The sequence below is a fragment of the Phascolarctos cinereus genome, unplaced genomic scaffold (assembly GCF_003287225.1).
Source record: "Phascolarctos cinereus isolate Bilbo 61053 unplaced genomic scaffold, phaCin_HiC Scaffold_3;HRSCAF=262, whole genome shotgun sequence".
NCBI lineage: Eukaryota > Metazoa > Chordata > Mammalia > Diprotodontia > Phascolarctidae > Phascolarctos > Phascolarctos cinereus.
The window spans coordinates 187,625,142-187,652,705 of NW_027555736.1; the positions used below are offsets into that span (position 1 = coordinate 187,625,142).

Genomic DNA, 27,564 nt, shown 5'->3' on the forward strand with positions numbered 1-27,564 from the left:
TTCTTTTCCTCTTTCTTTGATCACTTTGGGGTATAGGCCTAGCAGTGGTATTAGAGAGTCAAAGGCTATGTACAATTTAGTAACTTTGGCGACATACTTTCAAATTGCTTTCCAGAGTGGCTGGACCAATTCACACTCCCACCATCAGTACCTTCAGTTGTCTGTTTTTATGCAGCCCTGCTAACATTTGTCATTTCCTTCTTTTTTGGTCAACTTTTCCAACCTGATGAGTATTATAACCTCAGTTGCTTTTATTTTGCGTTTCTCTGATATTAATGATTTTTTAATATAGTTGTTGATAGCTTGAATTTCTTCCATTGAGAGCTGCCTGTTCATATCCTTTGTCCATTATCTATTGGGTGGATGTCTCTTATTTTAATAATCTGAATCATAATAATCTGAATAATCTTGGTAAAGACACCTTTATCAGGAAAGCTTGCTGTTGAGCAATCTTACATTCTTTCTCCTACGCCATGCAGCTGACTAAAACAAACCATGGTAAAACTGAAAACCTGCCCTGAATCCTAGTTCATTTTTCTTGTTGTTGTTCAGTCATTCATTTGTGTCTGACTCTTTCTGACCCCATGGACACTAACACTGTCCTTGGGGTTTTCTCGGCAAAGATACTGGAGTGGTTTCATATTTTCTTCTCCAGTGAATCAAGGCAAACAGGTTAAGTGACTTACTCGGGGTCAGACAGCTGGTAAGTGTCTGAGGCCAAATTTGAACTCAGGTCTTCGTGACTCCTGACTCAGAGCTCTCACTGAGCTGTCTGGCTGCTTCAATCCATTTCTAGCTGATGACATTTAAATATGTTTCCTCCTTTAGGCTGTCCTGGAGAACAACCTCTCTTCTGAAATTGCCAGCAAAATCAACCTGGTGGATCTGGCAGGCAGGTAATCATGGTTCCCCTGTGGGGGTCCCAGGTGTCACTTCCTGGTGGGAACTATCTGAGGCAGCTGCCATGCTCACATTTCCATTAAATTGCCTTTGAGCTTTGGCAGAGCTTTTATCCTTATATACCTTGCAGACATCTGAGAAAAGTATAAAAGAAACAAATTATTTGGAAACTTAAGTTGTTGCTGAGATTCCATCTGGGTGGATGAAAGTCGCAGGGTTATGAAACCTTCCCTCTCTGCTATAGAACTGGCCAGAAGGGAAAGCAATTTGAAATTTTTTGGGGGGGATGGGGAGGCATTAACCCTGTCTTTGGTATGTTGGTAAGGAATCCTATTCTTGAGTTCCTGGACATCAAGAATGGTTTCATTTTTTTTTTCCTTTTGTATTCCTAGTTCCTCACACAGGGCACTTATTTAAAAAGTGCTTATTGATGATTTATTGATCATCTGCTGTTCCAATTTGAGGGGCCCTCATTGGCTACATAAAGACAAAAAAAAAGTCTCTAGTGGTAGATGCCTGAAAACTGCTTAATAAAGCATGCAACCAAGACTTCTCTTTGGGATCATGGGACCTTGTGAATCCTCTTGTCCAACCCTTCCCATTTTGCAGATGAGGATTCTGAAGTATAGAGAAATTAAATTACTTGTCACAGGTCACGCTGGTAGTAGATAGCAGAGATGGCATTTGAACCCAGTGTCCAGGCTCCATTGTACCCAGGAGAGACTTTATGAGGTATTCAGGGGTTGGGAATAATTGAGGTATCCGTTCCTAATCTTGGGTTCTTCCTGGCTTATGTTTCAGTGAAAGGGCGGACCCCAGCTATTGTAAGGATCGGATCACTGAAGGTGCCAGCATCAACAAGTCCCTTGTGACTCTGGGCATTGTCATCTCCACCTTAGGTAACGTTCTGAAGGCCTGGATCACTAAGTGGGGGAAGAGGAAGCCTTCTGAGAATTCCCGGCAATTCTTTCTGTCACTCTTCAATGAAGATGAGGGCAATGGAAATAACTATTGATTAGAGGAAAGCTTCAGTTTCTTTTTAGGGGTTATTTTCCAAAGATGGGTGAACCAAACAGTCTCTTCATCCCAGCCAAGCAGGCCCACTTGACACCTGGAATTCTCTCCTTCATTTTGGCCTCTTGGAATCTCTGGCTTTTTTCAGGGCTCAGCCCAAGTCTCACCTCCAGGAAGAGATTTTTCCTGATTCCCTCAGCTCTTAGCCTTGCTGTCCCTCAACCCCACAAATTACTTTTGTATTCCTCTTATCTGTGTACTACGTGTTGTTTTTCCTCATAGAATGTAAGCTTCTTGAGGACAGGGACTGTTCCAGTTTTTGCCCATGTGTCACTGGTGCCTGGCACAGTGTAGGCATTTAATGCTTATTAGTTTCAGATGTAAAAAAATTGTTCATTCATTTTGACACTCGTAATACACTGCATTACAATTGAGGACATCTCCACAGCACTATATTTTCATTGTTAGAGGAATTACGCAAATAATTAATACAGCTGGCTTCCTGCAGGCCAGGAGTCAAAAAGTCCTTGAGAAGGCTAAGAAATGAAATGCTTCTTTTTTAATCCTTTAAGAACTCCATTTACAAGATGTGATCTGCTTTTTAATTTTTTTTCTTCTTTTTTTTTTTAAGCACAAAACTCCCAGGTGTTCATCAGTTACCAGAGCCCGAATAGCACATCCAGTGAGGGTGGAGACAGGGGGAGCCTCAGCTCTCCCTCAGTGGCTGCCAGTATTGGTGGAGTCCCTCGAAAGCAGTCATACATCCCCTATCGGGACTCTGTGCTGACCTGGCTGCTGAAAGATAGTCTAGGAGGCAATTCCAAGACCATCATGGTGGCCAGTGAGTGTAAGATTGGGGTCAACTCTATGTGTAAGGGCTATGTTCTGGCCCAGAGGGATGAGCCATGTCTGCATAGGCCAAGCCCATTTTCCTAGTTTTTAAAAATTCACATGTTGGGCTATCAGTGGCAAGACTTCCAGTAAGTAGACTGGAGATGGTAGGATACATGAAGCTTGGGGGGGTTAGTAATTCTTTTAACTTTCTCCACCCTATTTCAGCTGTGTCCCCAGCAAACTCCTGTTACAGTGAGACAATGAGCACGCTGAGATATGCATCCAGTGCCAAAAACATCATAAACAAACCACGTGTGAATGAGGTGAGCTTATCATCTGAAATCCTGGATGGGAGTGGTAGGTGCCACTGATGGTACTGCCCTCCAAGGGTGGCCTCGGGTCTCATTTCTACACTTCTATATCCTGTCCCCTTACTTATTTCTATCTTGCCCACATCTCTAATCCCTGCGGGTGGCCAGGCAGTGATTCCCAGATCACAGCATTGGTACCAGAAGATGAGGGACTGAAGTATTTTCTCCTAGGGTAGCAAAACTTCTTTGACCTCTCATCTTGACCCTGCTAACATAGCATTTATTTATTTATTTTGGTAAGACCATCTCTTTGAAAATCCCCAATATCCTTTCATTTCAGGAAAGAGCATTTCAAATTTCTAGGTGCTGCAGAAATTCATTCTCAATTTGTTCTTATTTGTTTATGTGTTTTAGGCTTCTCTCCCTCAGTTGTAAACTCTTTTACTATTTCTTTGTATATTATGACCTAAAAGGGGAGATGAAGAATTACTAGGTCATTTAGACAAATCTTGAATGAAAAATTTTAGTAGATTCCTGAAGCCTCTTTAATCGTTTAGTGAAAAATTCTGGTAATGCCCCCTGCGTTATATAGTAGAAAGCATTTTCTCACTAGCTGGTTGAAATTGTGACTGCTGGTTGGCTGCATAGACCTGGGAACTGGCACCATCCACTAATTATCTCCAGTCTTCTCTGTTTTAGGATGCAAATGTAAAACTAATCAGAGAACTTCGGGAAGAAATCGAAAGGTTGAAAGGCATGCTCCTGAGCTTTGAACTGGTATGTGGGATACCCAGAAGCTTCCCTTCCACAAGCAGGAAATTCCTCATGAGAGAGCTCCAGCTGTATTCTCCAGTCTTCTGCAGTGGTGGTGGTGTGAGAGGACTAGGCGACCCAGTGTAGCCGCTCCTCTGGCATCATTACTGGGGTCACCTTGGCCCTTAGGACGAAGAGGAAGCATTGCATGTTTGCACATATGGGTAGTTGAGTGGTAGGTAGAGGGGTATGTTTCTCTGAGGTTGTTAATTATATAAGGACAAAAACTCCCTATTTCTGTAAATCCTTTCCCCTCATCTGATCATATGCACCTTTAATTAGTTTCCCTCTTATTTCTGATTTTGGAGAGAAATTCTCCTTCCTTCCTGCATCTTCCCTCCCAAGAATACTTGGAGGCTCCCTCTGCACAATGACCATCTCTGCTCCCTTTGTGTGCCCAGGGGAACTTGAGTCCCTTCACAGATGGAAGGAATGGAAACCTGAAGGAGCTGGTTCTTCATAATGAGATGAAGGTGAGGAATTTTGGTTGGGATAAGTGGCAGCACTGAGCAGAGAGGGGAGGTCCTTATCATTGTCCATCGGTTCTGGGATGGGGCTCTCTTTAGTTTGGCTGGAGATTTCTAGCTCCATTGTCCTTCATGGCAATGATGTGTTTCCTGTGTGGCTTTTTTTCCCTACAATTTATGCTCCTTCAAGGGGATTGTGGGGGCTCCTTTTGGGGACCACTACACACAACCATAGAGGAAGGACTTCTTTTCATTTAAGCAATCATTCAACAGGTTGTATTGAATGCCCATCAAACACTGTGCTCTAGGATATGGTCTCTTGTTTTCAAGGAGCATACGGTCTAGCTAGGGAGACATTTTGAAAACAACTAAATGTTAAACTAGATATGAAGGTAGTATATTTACCGAAATGTCTCTAATAGAACTTTTCTTTTGTGGTAGCCAAAATACTGGAAACAAGCTGGGTTCCAGTTGATTGGCGAATGCTAAAGAAATTGCAGCTTGTGAGTGTTAATACACTATAAAAATAACAAATTTGGGGAATACAAAGGAACATTAGGAAACTTGTATGAGCTAATGCAGAGTGAAGTAAGCAGAATGAGGAGGATAATGTACACAATTGCTACAATAATGTAAAAAATACTAAAATTAACCTGAACCTGTTATTTACACTGTCAGATGTAGTCATTCATTAAGTTAGCTTTCTTAACCATTTCTCTTTGTTGCAAGGGAGATCTTTGTTAGGAGGCTTTTTTTTAAAGGGAGAGGATATATCTGGAAACAACTATTACATTAAAAAAAAGACATCAATAAAATTTATTTTTAAAAAAGAAATGTAAAAGGGAGTTGCTATAAAAATTTCTTTTATGTGCAGTAATAGTTGAAAAAATGCAGAAGCCACTGAGTTTGAAATAATCAGAAGGCTTGGGACTTGAATCTAGAGATAAGAGAAAGGCAAATGTCATCCTGATTTTTTTAGAAAGGGAAGAGAAAAGTTTTAAACAGTGGCCAGTGATCTTGTCTTCAATTCCTAGGAAAATACTAGGATGGATAATGAAAGAAATAGGCAAAATTATTTTTAAAACATTCTTAACAAAAATTATTTTTAAAAATAATTAAAGAAAAGGGCAGCCAGTCATGTAGTAGATTGAACACTAGGCCAGTAGTCGAGAAGACCTGAGTTCAACTCTGGCCTCAGATACTTACTAGCTAACCTCTCCTTGCCTCAATTTCCTCATTTGTAAAATGGGGATAATAATAGCACCCAGGACTGTTTTGAGGACAAATGAGGTACTGTTGGTAAAGTGCTTGGCATAGCATCTGGCATATAGTATGTAAAAGTTATTCTGTTGTGTTATTATTATTATTATCGTCATTATTATTAAATGTTGGCAAACTTCCCAAAAGGAAAGCAGTCATTACAAAGAGCCACTATGGCTTTACCAAGAATAAGTCATGCCAGGCTTACTGCATTTCCTTTTTTGACAAGATTATTAGACTAGTAGATGAGGAGAGTATTATGGATCTGGTGTACTTAAGTTTTAGCAAAGCTTTTGATGAAGTGTCTCATGCTGTTCTCATGGAAATATAGGATCAAGACTGGTTGTATCAAACTCAAATGGAAACATAGGTCTCTAAACCATACATAAGAATCCCGTGGGCTGCACATTGACTTAGACAACCACATATTAACATTATCTCTGTTCTGTTGTATTTTTACTTATTTTGTTAAATATTTCCAAGTTAAATTTTAATCTGCTTTGGGCCACACTTGGGAGTCTTGATGCTGTGATACAGTCTGCTCCGATCTAGACCAGGGGTTCTTAACCAGGGGTCTGTGAACTTCTTTTTAAAAATATTTTGATAATTGTATTTAAATGTAATTGGTTTCCCTTATAATCTTGTATTTTATGCACTTAAAATTTTTTTTTTGCATTTTATTTTACTTTGGTTTTGTTTTTTTGCTTTTTGGTGAGGCAGTCAAGGTTAAGTGACTTGCCCAGGGTCACACAGCTAGTAAGTGTCACGTGTCTGATGTCACATTTGAACTCAGATTCTCCTGACTCCAAGGCCAGTGCTCTATCCACTGTGCCATCTAGCTGCCCCCATTTTATTTTACTTTAAATATTATTGTGAGAAGGGATCCAAAGACTTCACCAGGCCATCAGAAGGGTTCATGACGCAAAAAATGACTTTGCTCTAGATGATAATACAATTGTTAGGTGGATGAAGAATTGATTGAAATGTCCTGACCCAAGGAATAGTTGTTCATGGCTCAATGTCATCGTGAAAGGAGTTCTCTAGCAGTGTCCCAGAAATCTATAATCTGTACTTGACCTTGTTGCTGTTGAACATTTTTATCAAAGTCTTGAGTGAATGCATAGATGGATACAAAGCAGGGAGGGATGGCTCACACATCAGGTGATAGAGTCAGACTTGATCTTGACAGTCTTGACAGGCTAGAGGATCTAACAGAATGAAATCCAGTAGTGATATAGTTAAGTTCTTACCCTTGGATGCAGCATGGCACACTGAAAAGAACCCTGGCTCCAGAGTCCAAGGACCTGGCTTCAGATTCTCTCTTTGCTGCTTACTACCTGTTTGACCTTGGGCAAGTCACTTGATCAGATGACCTCCCAAGTACTTTCTGGCTCTAGGTCTGTGATCCTAGGAACATAACAAGTATAAGATGAGTAGTTAGAGAGCCATTGTCAAAACAAAACACCAACTCAGGGTTTTAGTGTACTGCAGAATCAATATAGGTCAGCAGTGTGATACAACTACCAGAAAAAGCTAATGTGATCTTGGGTTAACTTAAGAGAGTCATAGCTTCCAGAAAGAGGAAATAGGGTGCAGGTGCCACTGCACTCTGCTCTCATCTGCCCTCACCCAGAGTGTCATATTTCCCTCTGGGTGACATGCTTTAAGAAGGACGTTGATGAGCTAGAGTGTCAATAGGAGGATAACCAGGATTGTCAAATGCCTAGAGTTCATGTCATAATGGGATTTGTTGAAGACTAAGTGTGTTTAGCCTGGAGAAGACTCCGGGTGTGGGGGAGACTGATAATTAAGTCAAGTATTTGAAGGGATGTTGTGTTTTGGAGGGATTAGATTTTTTCTGTCCAGTTCCAGAAGACCAGTGAGTAGAAGATTTAGAGAAGCAAGGTTAAACTTGATGTCGGGAAAAGCTTAACAATTAGAACTGTCCAGAAGTGCAATGGCCTGTCTTCAGAGGTGATAGGTTCCTCTTCCTTGGAGGTCTTCAAGTAGAGGCTGGATGGTCACTCATCAAGTATATTATAGTGGGTATTCCTTTCATGCATTGGGTTGAACTAGATGGCCACAGAGGTCCCTTCCAACTCTCCAGTTCTGGGATTCTGAGGGGGGACCTTGAAAGATAGATAGGATTTAGTTAAAATGAAGGGAGAGAAGAGAGCCAGTCCGGGTGGGAGGAACAGCCTAAACAAAGGTACAGAGGTGTGAAGCATCCAGATGAGTGCAGGGGACAAGAAGGAGACTGATCTGAGTAGAGCAGGGGTTGGAGTGAAGCATGAGCCGTGTGACTCTTGGCAAGTCACTTCACCCTGTTTTCCTTAGTTTCCTCTTCTGTAAAATGACCTGGAGAAGGAAATAACAAGCCACTTCAACATCTTTGCCAAGATAGGGCTGTGAAGAGTGACACAACAACAATAAATGAGATAAGATTAATTAAGTAGGGTAGATCTCATTTATATAAGGCTTTGAAAACCTGGTAGAGGAGTTGGGATTTGGTCTAAGGAACAAAGGGGAACCACAGCCAATTTTTGCGCAGGGAAATGAAATTATGAAAATGTTGTTTCGGGAAGATTATGATGTCTGGTAACTGGGTGAAGCACAGAATGGGGATAGAGATTGATGGGGAAAGACTAGAGGCAGAGAAACCATTTAGGAGTATTTCATGGTGTTTTACTTATGAAGTGAAGAGAGGTTGGACTACCTTTGGTGGCAGTAGACATTAAGACAAGGGGAGTAAACCCAAGAACTATTTCAAAGGAAGACATGTCTTCATAGGGAAGAGTAAAAGACTTCTTGGAGATCACTTTGGAATCTCTCTAAGTTTATTGGATTTCCACAGCCAATAGGATAGGCAGGCAAAAAGAATATTTTCTTTTCTCTAGAAGCAAGCCAAGGAGGGGGAGGTAAAGGTTGGGTTAGGAGGGGAGTGGGCATGTTTTTAGTGTGGCAGAAGTTTTGCCTCAAATACCCTCACTTTCCAGGAAGAAGAAGGAAAGGGAATTGTAGCCAGGAACTGTACAAGCAAGAGAAATAGTGGCTTCCACAGTGACGATGGTAGAGATAACAGCTGAACTTTGAACCTAAGTGTGCATCCCAGTGGGACCCCCTTTGGCTTGCTGAGGGGTGTCCAGTCATAGGTTAGAGGTTACAAGGGAGACCTCAACCCAGTAACCTTTATATTGGAACTATTCCTTTAGGGCAGATTTTGCCTCTTTGATTGGATCCTTTTTTTTTTCTTATAGAAAATACCACTCCTGAGTACTGGTACCTTTTAGACTCAGGTATTCACTTAGTGGCATGTGTGGGAGCTCCCTTTACCCCTCCTCTGACCCAGATCTTAGCCACCCAGCTCTTCAGTTTCCCGGGAAGACAGATTAATCTTTCCCTCTCACTCATAACCTCCAACTCCAGTGTATACCACTATCCTCCACCCCCTCTCCCCCCTGCCCCAAAACAACCCAACATACAATCAAAACATAAGACATGGGGTATGCTGGCTCATTCAGGATCTATTGATGATTGAATAGAATGGGTAAAGACAGTTATTTCTCTGGGGAAAACAAAATCCCCAAATATGAGTCAGGTTTAGAAGTGATATGAGTTTAATTCACATTTATCTTTCCTCATCTTCTCTCCCCTCCCCCAAGCAGAATATATGCTCCTTGAGGTCAAAGACTGGTTGCATTTTTGCCTCTTATCTCCATTGGGTAGCACAGTGCCAGGCACATAGTAAGCCTTTAATAATTGTTTGATTGAATTGTCCCTCCCAGTTTTTTAAGAGAATGCCCCTCAGGCTACTATTCTTAATTAAGGCTGTGCCTTTTTCTTTGGAGCTTAGGGGAAGGGAAGGACACATTGATAAACTTCATCTTCTCTGGTGGTGGGGTGGGGGTAGGGGGGAGGTTAGTAGTGAGAGTTCCAGCTATCTGACTTTAATTCTATTTCCTGTCCCCTGGGGCCAGGGCTAAGAGGGGCCAGGATTTTAAGGTAGCTCATGGCTTTAGTGTAGAAGCTAGTGTCTTAATTTAGAGATGGGTGGGGGTAAGGTAGAGGACAGGTTAGAGGAAAAAAGATCTGAAAATGTAAGACTGTCTGGCGAGTAGATGAGAAGAGTTAGTGCTTTTTTTTTGCTGTCTCTTCCTGTTACTCCCATCCTCTCCAAAATGACTTTCTTAGGACAGGACCATCTTAAGCTTCCTCCAGTTTTATGGCCCTTTAGGGAGAAACAAGAGGATGTCCCTACTCCCTTTCTCCAGCCTGTGATGGCCCTGTTTCCACTGATCAACAAAAAATAGGATGTAGTCAACTGTATTTTGAATAGGGGACCCCAGGAATAGTCAGGATATTCTTGGGAGCTTGTCAGTGATGGGAAGAACTAGGTGAACAGAGACTGGAGCAGTTTTCAGGCCTGTTGTTCAGAATCCACAAGGCATCCCATTATGCTAGGTGGATGATCCCCTCACTGTGGTACCAATGAGCTCACTTGTGCCATTAGGAGGACGGCTGCTGGCTGCTTCCCTGGGCCTTACCCTGTCGGGAAAAAGCAGAGGATGTCCATGGATTGGTCCAACAGAAAAATGATGGTAGGAAAGAAAGTGATAGTTATTGGTTGTATGCTTTTCTGACCACTTCTTTCCCAATTCATTTAAAAATTCATGCTCAGTTTAATATTAATGTGATCAGCAATGATAGTAAGTAAAGGAGAAAAGGCATTTAGGACAGTGAGAACCTCAAGCCAAGTTGTCTCTCCCCTTAAACTGATTGCCACATGCTAAGTCTCTAGGAACAGCTCCTGTGACTCTCTTTCCCAGAAAGACCAGCTCTCCAAAGACTGGACCCAGAAGTGGAATGACTGGAAGGTTCTCATGGAGCAGTATAACGTTGACATCAACAAGAAGAAAGCTGGGGTGACGATTGATTCCAACCTGCCCATCTGATGGTGCTGGATGATGATGTGCTGAGCACTGGGGTTGTGCTGTATCACCTCAGGGTAAGGGGGTTTGGAGCACGCTCAGATTTTAAGGGGGAAAAGCCTTTTGTCAGAGTATCCTTCTGCTTCTCCTTCCCTGCTGGGGCCAGCAGGCAGTCAAGGCGAGGCACGGGGCAGGCAGTATGGTTCCCACAGAGCATACTTGCTTCAACTACTTAGTGGTAACAAACCCATTGGGCTCATCTACATTGGTGGTGGTAGCTTCCAGGACGTTGATCCACTTGACCATTTGTGAAAGATCTTCCTCTTTCTTTTGTCTCAGGAGTAGTAAACTTCAGTGGGTCAGTGTACAAAGTTGGGAGTACCAGCATTATTTCCCAGCATGCATCATTATGTGACTTAGACAAGCTGTCTTCTCTTTTCCTTGGCTTATTCATCTCTAGAATGCAGAAAATAAGTCTTGTATTTTTTCTTCTAAATGTTGAGGCATGAGAATAGAGTCATGAAGACCTGTGAAATTCTATCTTCAAAGCATTGTCAGTCCTGCAGAGCTCAATCTTTTTTTTTCCCCTCAAGGCAGGGTTAAATTACTTCCCAGGGGTCACACAGCTAGTAAGTATCAATGGTCTGAGGCTGGATTTGAACTCAGGCACTCCTGGCTGCACGGCCAGTGCTGTATCTACTGTGCCACCTAGCTGCCCCAAGTCTTAAAGAAATAGAGGCTAGTATGACCGTTATACAGTCATAGAATTTTGATCATAAGGGACTTGACCTTCCTGTAACACCTGTAACATCTGTCCATTGGTCCCAAACCTGTGTGTAGCAAAAATTCAATCCTTTTTTAAAACCCACAACAAGACTTGAGATATTTAAGGATTGCTCTTGTGTCCTGGGCAGCTGGACAGAGCACCAGGCCTGGACTCAGGAAGACTCATCTTCGTGAGTTCAAATCCTGCCTCAGACACTTACTGGCTGTGTGACCCTGGGCAAGTCACTGAATCTTGTTTGCCTCAGTTTCCTTATCTGTAAAATGGGCTGGGGAAGGAAATGGTGAACCGCTGTAGTATCTTTGCCAAGAAAACCCCAAACAGGGTCACAAAGTTAGACACGACTGGAAAATGACCGAATAAACTCATGTCCTAACCCTTGCCTGTTCCCTCTAAATCTCATCTTCTCCAGGTTAAATGTCTTCACCTGTTTTAGCATGTATCTTTCAGGATGGCATACTTTCAGGTCCCCTCCTGAATATGTGTGTGTGTGTGGGTAGTCATGCTGGTCATGCTGCTATCAGTCATACTCCTGACATACCAATGTTCCTTTTAAAATGTGGCACTCAAAACAGACACAGTAATCTGACCAGGGCAGAGTTCAGCAGGACCATTGTATCCCTCAGTCTAAACATGATACAGGGTGTCCCAAAAGTCTTAGTGTAGTTTTAAGCTATTAAAGCTTTAAATTTTAATAGCTTAAATTTTTACTAAGACTTTTGTGATACCCTATACATCTATAGTAGTATAAGAATCATAGTAGTTTTATTTCTTTTTTATCTACTGCATTACACTGTATGTTCCATTCTAATCCAATCTAAAAAACATTTATTTAGTACCTGCTATGTGCCAGCATTGTGCTAACCACTGGATATACAATTAATAAAAAGAAAGTCCCTGCCCTCAAGGAGCTTACAATCTAATGAGGAGAGACAACACACAAAAAGAGGCAGGAAGGAGGGGAGAATGGAGGGAGGAAGAAGGCAGGAGACCAGGGGGCATCTTGTTTTGTGGAGTTGAAAGCAGGCAGATAATCAGATGAAGAGAAGAGAATCCAATATTGAATCTGTATTTACTTTTTTTTTTGCAGCTGCGAATTATTTTCTAGCCTCTTCTCCTCCCCCTCACCACCTTCTCTTGTGCTATAGCATTTAACATAATTATAAATATATTTAATATAAATGCTATAGCATTTAAATTTGTCCCTATTAAATTTTGTTGCATTAGTTTGTACCCCTTTATCCAGGAGGCCAAGATCTTTTGGGATCGGAATTCTGCCATTCAGTGGCAGCACTATCCCCCCCCCCAGTTCTTCATTTCTAAATAGAGACTTTACACACACACACACACACACATGCTGTAGAATAACAAAATAAAGAGATTTAGAGACCATTGAGTCCAATTCCCCTCATTTTATAGAGAAAGAAACTAAGACCCTGAGGGAGACCCCTGCAGGTTACTGCTCTCAGGTTTGTTGGGCACCAGAAGAGTCCAGTCTGGCAACCAGAATTGGTCACCTCTCTCTACTATGCTTAATCTGGGTTTCATCCAGTCATCCTGAAAGGACCCATTCATTTGCTATGAGGATCAAATGAGATAGTATTTGTAAAGTGCTGGGCACAGTACCTGGTACACAGTAGACACTTAATAAATATGCTCATTCCCTGTCCTTCCTCCTTCATACAGCCAAATTTTCCTGCTTCACTGCAGATCCAGCATTTACTTTCATTATGGTTTCCTTGTTGTGTTTAAAAGGAGCAGTGAGAGCAGCCCACTAATGGATTCCTTTTTTTTTTTGAGGCAACTGGGGTTAAGTGACTTGTCCAGGGTCACACAGCTAGTAAGTGTTATGTGTCTGAGGCCAGATTTGAACTTGGGTCCTCCTGACTCCAGGGCTGGTGCTCTATCCACTGGGCCACCTAGCTGCCTCCCCCCCATTAATGGATTCCTAATGCAGCTGTTGTCCTTAGAGAAATCATGTTCCCCATGCTGGCATGCAGAAAGAGCTGAGTGCAAGCCTCTGTGCTCAGGGTAGAACCTCAGGCACATCTCATCACAGAGATAGTTTTTCAGACATAAGATTGAGGAAGCCTATCTTCTGGCACATGGGAATTTGAGTGCCTACCTCATTGTATTCCCTCAGGCAGCCCTGGCTTTATACTTTCCCTGAATTGGGGTCTGAGGTACAACAAATATGTAATTCTTCCCCTTCCTCACCCCCTCCCATTCTCTTGGAGGTGAAGTGGATAGAGAACTGCCCTCAGTGTCAGGAAGGCCTGGGTTTACGTCACCCCTCTAATGTACGCCGTGCAACCTTGGGCAGATGCCTTACCCCCTCAGTGTTCTAGCTAACTATAAGACTATACGTTTTTGAAGTGATATTTTATTTTTCCCAATAACACATGAAGACAATGTTTTCATTTTTTTAAATAGAGGTCCAAATTTTCTCCATATCTCCCTTCCCCCTCCCTAAGATGGTGAGCAATTTGACATAGGTTATATATGTGCAATTGTGTAAAACATATTTCCATATTAGTAAGACTATAAAGTGAAGGTGCCAGGCTGCATCAGTAGAGGGAGTTTCTTACCAAAGGAGTTCCCATATCAGTGAAATCCCCAGTCCAGCTCAGTCCCTCCCCACTCAGCCCAAATCATAAAGAAAGGAAGGTGTACCCCCGATGTGGTAGGTTAGGCATTAAATTGAGGAATCTTCCAGGTATTTGAGGCAGAATCGATCTGCCTTCCATACTATGCCGGTCCTTAGATTACTGTTATTCCTGAGAAGGCAGGAAGTAAAATGATAGCCACCTAGCTATAGGTAGAATATTACAGGATGATGAAAAAGTACCTGGATGCTTTAAAGGAGAGGATGACCTCAACTGAATACAGCCCAGTTAGTTCAGGGACCTCTCAGGGGGTTTTTCTGTGGAACTGAGGGGACTGAGTTTTTCTTAAGCTTTTTATATGCTGTGTATATCTTGTGCTCTTTCCTTGTGGAATGGAAGGCACATTGGGCTTGGAATCATAAAGCTGCATGGGTTTTAGGTCTGGCTCTGCCCCTTCTTTCTTTTTTCTTTTTTTTTAGGCAATTGGGGTTAAGTGACTTGCCCAGGGTGACACAGCTAGTAAGTGTCAAGTGTTTGGTCTGAGGCTGGATTTGAGCTCAGGTCCTCCTGACTTCAGGGCCGGTGCTCTATCTGCTGCGCCACCCAGCTGCCCCATCTGTCCCCTATTTCCCTTGTGGCTCTAGGCAAGTCACTTAACCTCCATGTGTCTGTTTCCTCATCTGTAAAATAGACATGCTAATACTTCTCTCAGGGCAGTCGTGAGGTGCAGATCTGATGAAATGATCTGCAGTCATTTCCAAATGAGTACTTGCAAACTGTAACAGTAAATGTTGAGCTGTGATTGTTACCCATGCTCCCTGTTTGGAACCAGCATCCTAATATATTGGACTGGGGCAGCTTACTCAGTTTCCCAGGGTCTCACTCCATTTCCCCACCTGATGGTTGGCGTGTTGTCCTGATAGCACATCAGGAACTGATTCTTATTTTGGCTGACTGGGGGGTGGGGCAGATATACACTTCAGCTTGAAGAAATGCAAACAGGAAGCATCCCTTGTTTTTAAAACCTTCTCTCTAGGGGGCAGCTAGGTTGTGTAGCGGATAGAGCACTGGCCTTGGAGTCAGGGAGACCTGAGTTCAAAGCTAGCCTCAGACACATAATACTTCCTAGCTGTGTGACTCTGGGCAAGTCACTTAACCCCAATTGCCTCATTAAGAAAAAAACAAACAAACAAAAAAGAAAAAAACCCCAACCTTCTCTCTCTGTCCCACTGAGGTATGCTCTACAAACCCTGGACAGCTGCCTTTTCCCCCCTCAGGAAATCTGCCTTTTGTTTAGCATGTTTTGTATCTCTGAACACATCCAAAAGGCCACATGTCTATTCATGGATGCAGAGACCTCTCCTTGGAACCCAGATCTCCTTCCACTTTGAGGTTTTATAGCCTTGCATATCTTCATTAGTTCCCCTTAACTCTTAAAATTTTTTAATATATTTTTAATTTATGGAATAAAACAAGCATTTCCATAATATAGTATAATAAAAAGATGATTGCACATGAAACTGCAAATCTATTCTGTATAACTTGCTATTCCTTTTAAATGTGTAATAAAGTTATCATGTAAATTTTTTTCCTTTTTTTTCTTCCCCAGAGAGTCTGTCTGATGACAGCAACACCTAATGGTGATATACCTTGGAGAGAACAGTCAAGGGCCAAATTCAGTTGCTCTTCAGAGGTCCTGTAACTGTATTGTTGCATTCTAGAAAAAAAGGCAGAGTAGTCTCAAAACTATTTTTTTTTACTTTAAAAACATTTTATTTTATTTTTATTGATACTTTTTTTAAAAAGTCAAGTTCATTTGTTAATATTTCCATCCCTGACTCTCCCCCGCCCCCAAGCCAATGAGCCATCCCTTGAAACAAGGATTTAGAAAGGAAGAAGACAAGAGGAAAGTCAGCCCAACACGTATTGACCGCCATACCATGCCACAGGCACCTCTGCAGTGAAAGGAGGCGTGTGTATTTTTTCAGTTTTTTTTTTTAAACCAGACCTGGTCATTATAATTACAGCGTTCACAAATTAATTTTTAAAAATCAAACAAAAATCAAGTGAAGGGCAGCTAGGGATCTTGTGTGCTCTGGCCTCCCACTAATCCAGTGCTTGGTTCATGCTAACTCCTTCCTCTCTCTCTTTCTCTCTATCTCTCCCCCTCCCCTCTCTCTTTCTCTCTCTCTGATTCTAGATGGTGCTTTTTCTTTGTTCTTCACCCTTTTCTTAGACTGTGAGGTCTGTTAAGCTCCATCTGAGCGGTGAGAAGGTAATAATCCAGTGATTTCTTCTGTTTCCACAAAATGCTTTTCTCTAAACGCTGACTTGATTGAAGCAGGGCCAGGTCCTCTTTAAAAGTGCCCCAACTCTCAGGAAGACTGGGCCTCCTTTCCACTTCTCCTTAGGGATGGAGGTTTTCTGACTGTGGCCCCTCACACATGAGATGATCACATTGCATGACTCCATGGAGCTTTCCCAAAAGGCAAACATGCCCCTTCCCAAGCCTCCCACTGGAAAATGAAAACTTCTCTTCTGTGTGCTTGCAGCACAGGCATGATAAGAAGATTACCACCATCTGTCATCTGGCAGGGCATTTAGAAATAGCCTGGACATAATTCAACTTGAGGATCTCTTCTTAGGTCCTGAATAAATAAGTGGGAGCGAAGGGAGAGAAAGTCTGGTACCAAAGGGAAATGGTAGAGCTGTCGGGAGTGAATAGGAGATGTTCATGACAAGATACAGGTGATTCTAAGCCACATAGGCTTAGCTTCAGAGGTAGAACTGTCTGTATCTTTTTTTTCCTACCTTTAAAATAACTTTTATTATATCCTTATAGGAAGGGACAACAAAAATAGGAAGGATTGACTCTGACCAAGAGCAGGATATAGGTGAGTGAAGACATCAGTGTAATCTTCTGTGCCCTCAGAGAGGTACACAGGGTCTCGATGCCTGTGTCTAACTGATCCCTCTGTGGGAAACTTGAGGATGCCATATGGGAGGGGACTCAACGCCTATGGCCGGTGTGTTGGTATCTTCTGCTTAGCTTTTCCCTTTGGTTCAAGAGAAGGTTCTATTGGCTGGGGGATGGGAAAGTGTTAGGGATATAAGAAAGCATCCATAAAGCATTTGCTTAAAAAAGAAATAAACTCTGGAGCACTTGGTAGCCAACGTGCTTATTCCTGTTTCTGCTACTTGAGATTTGGTTTTGGGTCAGCAGGGTTGGGAGCGGACCCAAAGTAGAAATAATTTCTAGAGCAGACTGAGAAGAAGGAATGGGGTCTCTTTTCTGCCTGATGTTCTTGCTTCGAGGTTTTCCAGGCTTGGACTTCGATTTTCTCATGGAAAGAATGAAGTTGCCCTATAAAGTGACCCTGTGGCCCATTGTGACTAGCATTTTCCCCAGTCCTTCAGGGTCAGTGGATAGAAAGAGACCACTGTACCATCACCAGTGCACGTGGTGTGGTCACACTTCAGCCTGCCCTGGGAGCCCGCTGCATTGTCAATGGCCAGGAGGTCACTGACTCCTGTCGCCTGACACAAGGTAAGCTTGTTGGACCCCTCCCTCTCAGTGTCTTCTCTTTGCATTCTGGAAATGGGGAAATTGGGGTGCTTTGAGCTGCTGTAACCATGCATGGCCAGCAGTTCTTAGTCGGAAATCACCATTCTGGGGAATGGGAAAGCCTTTGGAATAGAGCCTTCTAAGCTTCCCAAGAGTAACAGGAAGCTCTCTTTTTATGAACCTGATCCAGAAAAGACAATGGAACTAATGTTCTGATGTGCACGTGGCTAGAGGAGAGGTATCAAACTTTCTACCTGCAAATGCTGCCCATAAAACAAGGAACCAGATTGCAATGTCATTGGGCAGTGTTAAACAAAAGAAATTACAGCTTAAATAAGCCAATCTGTGGTCTGCAGGGATCTGTTCTCGCTGAATTTGACTTTACTGAGCTTGACTGTACTTGTTATGAGATGGGCATTTGTGTTGGGGGGAGGGGCGATTTTGTGGACAGTAAAAAGGATGGGAAAACAAAGAGAGCAGAAAAAAGCATTAAAAATGCAAAAAAAAGTTGAGAAGGGCACACAAACAGGGCAATTTTGTTGCTACCTTGTTAAATTTGCTTTAACAAGAAACCAAACTGTACAGAATGGAAATCAATGGATAAATAAGCCTTTCTTTTGCCATCCTGTGTATTTTGAAATTGTTTTTTGATAATTAAGTTCATGATAAAAAAAAATTAAGGAAAAAAATGGCAACAGAACCTCTGTTTAGTGTCAGTCTTTTTTTGAGATTCATCTGGATTTGAAAATTTCCCACTTGCTTGTAGGAGAGGGAATCCAGTGGCAGAAGCCTAGGATGGAGAGAATCGACCTGCCAGTTAGCTCCATGTTTGTGGATGAATCTAACACTTGAAATCTTACCAGACTTCCCTAGGCAGCAAGGTGGCCTAATGGATGGAGTGCTGGACGTGGAGTCAGAAGGGCCCGAGTTCAAATATTGCCTCAAATGCATACTAGCTTTGTGACCTGGGAAAGTCATTTTTAACTCCTCAGCCTCAGTTTCCTCATCTGTCAAATGAAGATAAATAGTAGCTGTAATCTCTTAGGATTGTTGTGGGGATCAAATGGGATAATAATTTTAAAGCACTTAGCACAACATCTGGCACATATTCAGCACTAAAATCAATGTTAGTTGTTATTATTATTTTTATTGTTGTTGTGAGGATAAAATGAGATAACATTTGTTAATTGCTTTTGCAAACCTTAGTGCTATATGAATGCTAGCTATTGTTATCATTTTAGCAAAGGAAGCCATCCCTTACCAGTCTGGCCCCATGGTTATGTCTTTCCCTTTTTCTTCCCTGAGCTGCTTTTACTGCCATCCAGTTGGTGGACAGTTGAATTTGTGTGTGTGTGTGTGTGCATGTGTGTGTGTGTGTGCGTGCGTGTGTACGCGCCCACACACCTAGCCCTTAGCACAGTACCTGCCACACAGTAAGGACTCAGTATTAAATCCTTTGCTTTCTTTTTCCCAAAGGAGCTATTATTATTCTGGGGGAAACACAGAAATTCCGTTTCATTCACCCAGCAGAGGCTGCTGCGCTAAGGCAGAAGAGATTGGTAAGTATGGTCTGTTTCTTAGGTCGCTGCTAGCCATGGTGCTTCTTGCCATGGGAGAAGCACCAGGAAGGTGTCTTTTTCCACTGTGGCCTTCAGCCCTGCAAGAATCCACCTGGATGAGTTCAGCCTGACAGATGTGCCCAGTAATGGTGGTCAGAGGTGAGAGAATGATGGCTTCTTCATTCCATTTCCTCCTTTTGTCCCCAGCTAGGAGAGGTCTCTGTTGGGAACAGCAGTTGCTCTCTGGAGTGGTTGGATTTGGATGGTGACATCACTGCCCCCGAATTGAGGATTTCCTCTGTGCTTGAGGAGGACAGGTAGGTGAGGCCAATGGGCCCTTCTAGCATGGGGACATTGAAAGACCTAGACCCTCCACTGGTAGATATAGTTATATGAAAAAGAAAAATTCTGGAGCAAAGTGTCAAGTGTATCCTTGGGGAAGATGCTATAGTGTGTGGGTCAGTGAAGGGCTAAAGCTTTCTTCTCTGTTGATGATCTTTATGTGTGGGGAAAGGGAGAGGGACATCTTTTTTATTCCCCCAGCAAAGACACTGATTTGGGCAAAGTAAGGAGGAATATGAAGAGAAGCCCAACTCCACATTAAGGGGGCCAGGGTTTGGGGGAAGGGAGTGGAAAATCACCAAGCTCTTCAGATGGTTAGGTGGATAGAGGGGTACAGAGAGGAACACAGCAGCATGGAGAGAAGTGGATGTGGCTGAATGATTTCCTTCTGAAGACCCCTGGGTGGTTTATAGCTTTCTTTCCCCTATTCCTTCATCTTAAATCAGCTTTTCATGTTTCCTGCTTTCTCATCCCCATTGGATACTCGCTCTGTTTTCTTTAAATTAAAAAAAAACTGAATTTGACACTAAATAAAATGAGAATTTTCATATATAAAGGAGAACATAAAAGAGGATGGTATGTGCAACTGAATCTATCACTACATACAGCTCTCCCTTTTAAGTCTATGATAAATTCAACAATAACTTTTGAAGCTGTCCTGGATGTCTGTGTTTGCTTCTGGCCTTCCTTTTGTATTCTTCCTGTGGTGGTTTGTCCTTTCTGCTTCTATTTCGAATTGAATTTCTTTCTCTTAAAAAAAAAAAGATATAATTGATTTTTTTGTATCTTGGTCGTTTCCTATATATCCCCCTCCTACCTCCCCATAGAACTCTCTCTTGTTGACAAAGTATAACTATAAAAACATAGCAACCCATTGGCCATGTCTGGCAACATGTGCCTCATTCTGCACCTAGAGTTCATCCCTCTCTGCTGGAGGGGAACATGGAGGACAGTGTGATCTGTCTCAGCATGGGTCCTCTGCATCGGGATTAGTCACTGCTTTGGTGAGAGTTCCCTTGTACTTTCCCTTTACATTATTCTGGTCATCCTGTTACTTATTGTACTTTCCATCAATTCATATAAATCTTCCTGAGTTTTTCTGTATTCTTCACATTCTTCATTTCTTTTTTTTTTTTTTGGCTAGGCAATGGGGTTAAGTGACTTGCCCAGAGTCACACAGCTAGTAAGTGTTATGTATCTGAGACCGGATTTGAACTCAGGTCCTCCTGACTCCAGGGCTGGTATTCCATCCAGTGCAACACCTAGTTGCCCCCTCACATTCTTCATTTCTTATGGTGTAGTAATATTCCATTGCATATGTATAACACAGTTTTTTAGCCATTTTAAAATTGATGGGAACCCACCGTATTCCCTTCTTTTTCTTTTTATTCTGTTTGTGTCCCTGGCACTTAACACAAGTAATTGGCACATAGTAAGCACTTGATAAACGATTTTTCATTCATTCTTGCTTTTTGCTACGACAAAAAGTGTTGATACAACAATTTTTTTTTGTCCATATGGGAACTTTGACCTTCTTGTTTTCGTGGAATGAAATCTCCTAGGACTCTCTAGTCCAGAGTCACTGATGAGACTGGTCTGTCAAATCCCAAATATGTCCTTTCTTTCAAAAAGATTAGGAAGAGATTTCAAAATAGAGATACTAGCACCACACCTTACCAGAACCCAGCGCAGGGTCTTGGCGTCAGTCCAATAGGCGAGTTCTCCCTACTGTGTACCTGGTGGCAGTGTGGTGTGGGAGCCTGAGCTTGGTTGAGCAAAGGGACTGGGGAGGGCACCTGCAGGATTAGGGAAAAATACAAATCAGCAGATGAGCTGGAATTGGGTCTGTGTTGGGGAGATTCTGTTGCTCCAGGCCTTGGGCAGGGTACCCCAGGAGACTCTAGGAGACTCCAGAGTCTCCACCTACTCTGAGGCTTAACCTTATTTATTTAGGCAGAGGTGAGTGTGTAGATATGCCTGAAAACACGGAAATGACTCCAGGGACAGGGAAAGGTGACCAGCCTGACTCCTTTCTCCATAGAAGCCAACTCCTGGAACCACAGTGTTGCCCAATTTGAGATCTTTGGGGCTCAGCCTTGAGTGTCTGGAGCCTGGGAAGCAGTCTGGTTGGTCTCTCCCTGCCGCTGCCATAGTGACTAGGAACCTCGGCATTATGCTGTGGAAAGTGCCAGCCTCTGAAGCATCAGGCAAGAGATAGAAGGAAAGGCAGAAAGAAAGGAGGGTCAGGGAGGGGCCCGTTGGAGCCTTTGGAAGCAGATGACCAGGCAGGCTGGGAGGTTACAAACTGAAAATGGGCGGTGATCATACCTGCTGCCTTCTTGGTGGATGGATAGACCCACAAGCTGATGGTTAGCTGAGGATTTCCCCTGAATACTTAGTGGAAGGTTAGTAAAAAAATATTTTTTAATGTGCTTGCTTACTACTTAACAGATCTGTTTAGTTGAGAGCTAGTTTTGTTTACAACTCTGTGTGTGTGTGTGTGTTTGTGTTTGTGTGACATGTCAGTTGTCCCTGCAGCCCTGATCATTTGTCAGCCTTCCCAGACATCCCCATAGGGAGCCCTTCTTCAGTCTCCTCCCATATCTGTTGTTTGAAGGTGGTGATTTGCATTATGAGGAGTGAGTCTGGCTTTTCTTGGGGACAGAGGAGGAGGAGGAGGAGAGTTTCACAGAGGGGAGAACATGAGTGGAAAGGAAAGAGAGTAAGCTGGCGGTGAACATAGATGTTCAGAGAACCTTTCTCTGATAGATTCTTTTAAATAGTTTAAATAATTTAATTTTAAATAATTTTAATTTAAATAAAATAAAATTTTATATATTATATTATAATATACAATATATTATCTATATGTAATGTGATATATAATGTAATATTATAATATCTATATATAATATATTATAAATAAAAATAATTTTAATTTAAATAAAATAAATTTAATTTTAAATAATTTATCCATTTCATGTAAACCATTTAGTTAGATAGAGTTAGGGAGTGACAACCCAGGCACCATGGGAAACGCTGTCTACTGACTGCTTCTCACTTTTCTCTTTGTTTCAGTGTAACCTAGATAATCCCTGTCCTACAGGCACTACCATTCAACATAGGGCACTTGTCACTTTGATTCAGCTTATTTAGACTTTTCGCCTAGAAACAGGTGATCACAGGTGCTTTTTCCTGGGTGTCAGGAAACCAATCTAACACCAGCATCTTAGCCTTGGACTCCCTCGTAGTTATGTAATTGTGGTGTCCTAATGCATAAGAAGTAGGGTAGTTGCTTGCAGTACTCACCTATTCCTTGGTATTCTGGTAAGGCTGCATGAGGGCATCTTGGCATTTCTTTGGGAACCCCTGTGCTTTCACCCAGTGCTGCCTAGAGGAAAGGTGAATGACTCAAAGCACACCAGCTATACTGTGTCAGCCAAGGGTTCAGTTAAACCATCTGTGACTCTCGGGAATGAAAACCAGTCAATAGGATCAAGGGGGCAAGTGTGAAGCTGTCCTACGACTAAAGCAGGGGTGTTGAGATAAAATGGAATCAGAAGGTCTTAGGAGTTTAGGAGGGGGAGGAACTGAGAAGTCAGGATGTCTGAAGGAAGCAGTGGCTGGGGTGGACAGGAAGGCGGTGCTTCTAATTTGGAAGGAGCAAGAATGACTTGGAGGATGGTAGGTGACAGCAATGAGAATCTGGACAGAATGGAATGAGCTTCAGAAGAGAAGGGATTAGTGACTGACAACGCCAGGGGTAGGGTCGGAAAGTGGGGATGGGGCCCAGCATATACCAATGTTTCCTCCTGCCTGTGTTGATCAGGGGTACTGAGAGAGAAGGCAGCCAGTCTTGGAAGCTGTTGGAGTGGGAGAGAGTGGTGGCTGGCACTTTGCTATTCATTTTCTTTCTGATAATACCACAAGTGTCCCCAGGCCAAGCAGCACCCAGAAGTTGGTGTGTTCTAGTGGGAAAGTGACTCTGGAAGGAGAGTTATGATAGCTTCGGCATCTCAGGGTTGGCAGACCAGGACAGCTTTGGCCAAGTGGGAGAAAATGTTTCTTTTCCTCTTCCTCCCCATTAATTGGTGCTTGGGTGAGGCCCTGGCTGCCCAATGCTAGTTCCTGCTCTGTTAACTTCTTAGAAGCATCTAGGTGGTATACTGGATACAACGCTGGGCTTGGAGTGAGGAAGGCCTGAATTCAAATCCAGCCTCAGACAACTTACTAGCTGTATGACCCTGGGCAAGTAACTTAACTTCTGTTTGCCTTAGTTTCTTTAACTGTAAAATGAGGATAATAACAGCATCCACCTTGCAGGGTTGTAGTGAGGATCAAACAAGATAATAGTTGTTAAAAAAAAAAAAAAAGAGCATAGTGCCTGGCACATTGTAGATATCCTTCCTTCACCCTTCTTTTCCTTCCCTGCTGACTACCTTGAGCTTCCCTCTTTCCCTATCTCTGTCTGCAGGATAGTGTTAGCTCCAGTGTTAGTGCTGTCTCTGCACAGGGGGGAAAAAGGTACTATCTGATAGAAAATAGACATGAGACTGAAATAGCCTCGGAGACACCCCAAGGTACCCTGCCCTTAGTGGATTGCAGAAGGTTCAGATAGTGACTATCAGTTTCTCAGAAGAAGAAACTTAAATGAATTATTCCTACTTAGTGACATTAAAGAACCTGGCCTCTCAAATTTCAACCCACTGCTCTTTCCTGTAGGCCCTTGGCCTTGAACTTGTTTGCAGACATGGAAATATTCCTCTAGAATATTTCCTCTTCTCTCTTTCCTCCTTTTTCTTCACTCTCTTTAATCACCACTCTATTCTTTCTTCTCTTCTCTCCCCTCTTTCTCTCTCCTCTCTTCTTTTTCCTCTCTTCCTCCCTTCCTCTCTCTGTCTGTTTTTTTGTGTTTCTGTCTGTCTCTTTCATCTAGGTCACAGATACACTTTTTGTTTAAGGGATTGAGGTTCCAGCAGTAGATGAACACTCCACAGAGTTTGTTTTCTCAAAGATAGAGCTTCTTGGAATGGGGGGAAAGAATCACCTCACAATCCACAAAATCCAAGGATTTTGCAAAATAATTTTGCTTCGTTTCTAATCTGATTTTCAAAAAGTAGCATAGCCTCTGTGAAACTTGGCCATTCATTTTTCAAACAAAGGCCAAAGCTAGGCATGGTGGTGAATGCCTATAATTCCAGCTACTGGGGAGGATGATGGATCTTTTAAGTTTGGGAGTTCCAAGTTTAGGGGTGTCTGCACTAAGTTTAGCTTTAATGTGGTGAGCCCCTAGAAGCAAGGGACTCCTAAGTTGCCTAAGGAGGAGCAAAGCTTCCCAGGTCAGAAATGAAGCAGCAGGCCAAAGAGTAGCTCCTTGTACTTCTTACCTGGCAAGGTAGGGAGTCCCAGAGCCTAAAAAAGGAGAGGGGGAGAAAGAGAGAGAGAGAGAGGGCAGGGGCAGGGAGGTGGGGAACCAGAGCTCTTTAGTTTTGCCAAAAACATAAAGTTTTGCCTCTTTTCTTACCTGGCTATTCTTATTAACTGAAATGATGTCTTGTTTTTCCTGAATCTTCCATCCTAAGAAATTTAGAAGAGATCACTTTTGACTAAAGTTCTACCTGCTGCCTCTGTGACCTCACTGGCTCTTTGTGACCCAACTCACCTCCTCTTTGTTCTTCCTAGTTCCCACAGGCAGCACAACCTTGGGTCCAAATTCTTCTCTGCTATATTGGACCCAAGGGCTTTGCCGAAGGGGAGACTTAGTAAGGAGAATCTTCTGAAAGAAAGTGAATGCCTAAGGGCACCCTGGCTCATGATGGTGTCAGTGGAGTCAGACGGTCCCTAGCTTGACCAAAAGGAAGATCCCATACCCAGAGCCAGGACCTGGGAAGAGTGCCCTCTGAAATATATGCCACTCTTTCTCAAGATGGTTGATTTCTTTCCTCATGGAAATTCCTAACCCTTTCTGTGACAGGAGAGTATGGGGTGTTGTTCCTGAAGCACACCACCAGAAGCAGCTGGACCAAGCAGTATCCCACAGGACGCAGATTTGCCAACAGAAACGCCTTGTCGAGGATTTAAAGCAAGATATCCTAGTTGGGCAGATCAGAGCTGAGCAGGAACTGAAGTTTGAGCAGGCCCTCATCAACCAGCAGATCAAAGACAGTAGGTGACCATCATTTAAGGTGTCTCTCTCACCTCATTTCTTCATTTTCCCCCCTTTTCCTGTGTCAGCTCTAATCTGTCCTCCTTGTGTTGTTTATAGTCTTACAGAGTTGCAGGGAAACATTATGGGGGCGGGGAACTGGAAAAAGGCTCCCAAGAAAGGTGAATAAGGAAACCAACATTCTCATTCCCCCTTAGAAGCACTGCTCTCCCTTCTCCTCCTTCCCGCATGCACATGCATGTTTGTCCGTGTAGCCCCCATGTCCTGGGTGAGACCCCAGCTCCAGGCCCTTTTGGTTTGTGCGTTATCGGTCTCTCTGTTCTAGGGACTACGGCATCTTTCCCCTCTTCTTGCTCGCTGCACATCCCAACCACAGAGTGGCTAAGAGGCCAGAAATCTCCCCCGTCTCCTCCCCATGTGGGCACAAGACAGGTAGAGGGGCAAGCTCTGACTTTCTTTCTGGGTTTTCTTGGTTTTTAGACCAGCAATGGCTGCTCAGAGAGGAAAGCCGCTTGGCCAGCCTGCAGCAGCAGCAGCAGCAACAGGATGGTGTCTTGGCTGAGACAGACCCTGAGATCTTCCATGAAGCTGAACCTCAGACTGGGCCAAAGACCTCCTCAGCTTCGCTGGATGGGGACCGCGAGCGGCTGGTCCAGCTACAGGTCCTCTGGAGGAATGCCCTCTGGGCCGCAGAGCGTAAAGTCAGGCGCAAGAAAGTCAAATTTCAGTTGGAAAGGATTGTCAAAAAGCAGAAACTCTTGGAAGCCCAGAGAAGGCTTGAACAGCTTGAAACACTCTGCTGGGAAGACAACCCGAGCCAGCCTGTGGAATTGGACCTGGGTGTGGATGCCACCTTTCCAGCTTTTCAAAAAAAGAGCAGATCTTCCTGTAGCATCAGTTCCGTGGGGAACCAGAGACTTTGTGGCCTCTCTCTGTCCCCCTCACAAAGGTAAAAGAGTAACAGGTAAACTGGGTAGGGCCTAGGAATGGGATTCTTGGTTAATACCTCCCTCTTTGTAACCCGCCCTTTCTGGAGTGTCACTTTCCTGAGTCCCGATTCTCCTGATGTGCCTGCTTGGTATAAACCTCTGTATTCGGGCTAGCAAATTCCCTGCTCTCCTGATCCCATCCCTTCAAAGGTGGCAGTTCTCAAACTTTTTGATCTCTAGACCCTTTAAAGTCTTGAAAATTATTGCTCACCCCAGAGAGCTTTTGTTTATTCAGAAATCTATTTTCACTTTATACTTTCTCTGTAGTCTCATCCTCATTTCATCTCAATCCTGCTCCATTCTCCCTCCCCCAGTTCCTTTTCCCTATCCATCTCTTCTACTGTGCCCTTTGGAATCCCCAATTTGGTATCAGTTCCCATTCACTCTTGATCTTTTCTCATTTCTTCCTCTTTCTAGTGCTCACTGAAGCCTGCCTTTTTTTTTTTTTTGGTTAGGCAATGGGGTTAAGTGACTTGCCCAGGGTCACACAGCTAGTAAGTGTTATGTGTCTGAGGCCGGATTTGAACTCAGGTCCTCCTGAATCCAGGGCCAGTGCTCTATCCACTATGCCAGCTAGCTGCCCCCAAAGCCTGACTCTTCTGATGGGATGCCCTATCCCTTGTCACCTTCTCTAGTGCTGGATATTCCTTCTTTTGACTCTAGACCACACAAAGTCAGGAAGAAGAGTCTTGCTGCCCATATACCCTTTCCTTGTTCTTTTACCATACTCAGTAACCATCCTCTCTTTTTCTAAAGTTGATCATATCTCATCATGTCTCCCTTATCTTGCCACCTGCCACCCACCTCCAGCCCACTCTCCCACCTTCTTCTTGGTGACTTCAGCACTTAAGACTTTTAATCTTCCCCTGCCTGCTATCCCATGGGCAGCTGGGTAGCACAGTGGATAGAGTACCAGTCCTGGAGTCAGGAAGACTCACTTTTCTGAGTTGAAATCTGGTCAGACACTGACTAGCTGTGTGACCCTGGGCAAATCACTTAACCCTGTTTGCCTCAGTTTCCTCATCT

The 27,564-nt window shown here is 43.2% G+C and overlaps 1 protein-coding gene and 1 long non-coding RNA gene across 4 annotated transcripts in view; one reads left to right on the forward strand and one right to left on the reverse strand.

Annotated features, from left to right (window-relative positions):
- The window catches only part of STARD9 (StAR related lipid transfer domain containing 9), a 149,024-nt gene that overhangs the window by 92,791 nt on the left and 28,669 nt on the right, over positions 1-27,564 (forward strand). Inside the window, 14 exon segments of the mRNA XM_078151366.1 lie at positions 829-896; positions 1,702-1,799; positions 2,546-2,755; positions 2,974-3,071; positions 3,759-3,836; positions 4,274-4,345; positions 10,426-10,540; positions 10,543-10,604; positions 16,760-16,811; positions 17,327-17,464; positions 18,959-19,041; positions 19,249-19,358; positions 25,358-25,548; positions 26,030-26,498. Coding sequence (XP_078007492.1) covers positions 829-896; positions 1,702-1,799; positions 2,546-2,755; positions 2,974-3,071; positions 3,759-3,836; positions 4,274-4,345; positions 10,426-10,540; positions 10,543-10,604; positions 16,760-16,811; positions 17,327-17,464; positions 18,959-19,041; positions 19,249-19,358; positions 25,358-25,548; positions 26,030-26,498 — 1,844 coding nt within the window.
- Positions 19,353-24,997, reverse strand: LOC110223726 (uncharacterized). 3 transcript variants are annotated; one of them, XR_002328766.2, is made up of 4 exons: positions 24,908-24,997; positions 22,693-22,774; positions 21,061-21,179; positions 19,353-20,133 (listed from the first exon to the last, which is right to left on the reverse strand). It is a non-coding gene; the product is annotated as an uncharacterized LOC110223726 (long non-coding RNA). The 3 variants fall into 3 exon arrangements; XR_002328768.2 differs by having other exon boundaries at positions 21,056-21,179; XR_002328767.2 differs by lacking the exon at positions 21,061-21,179.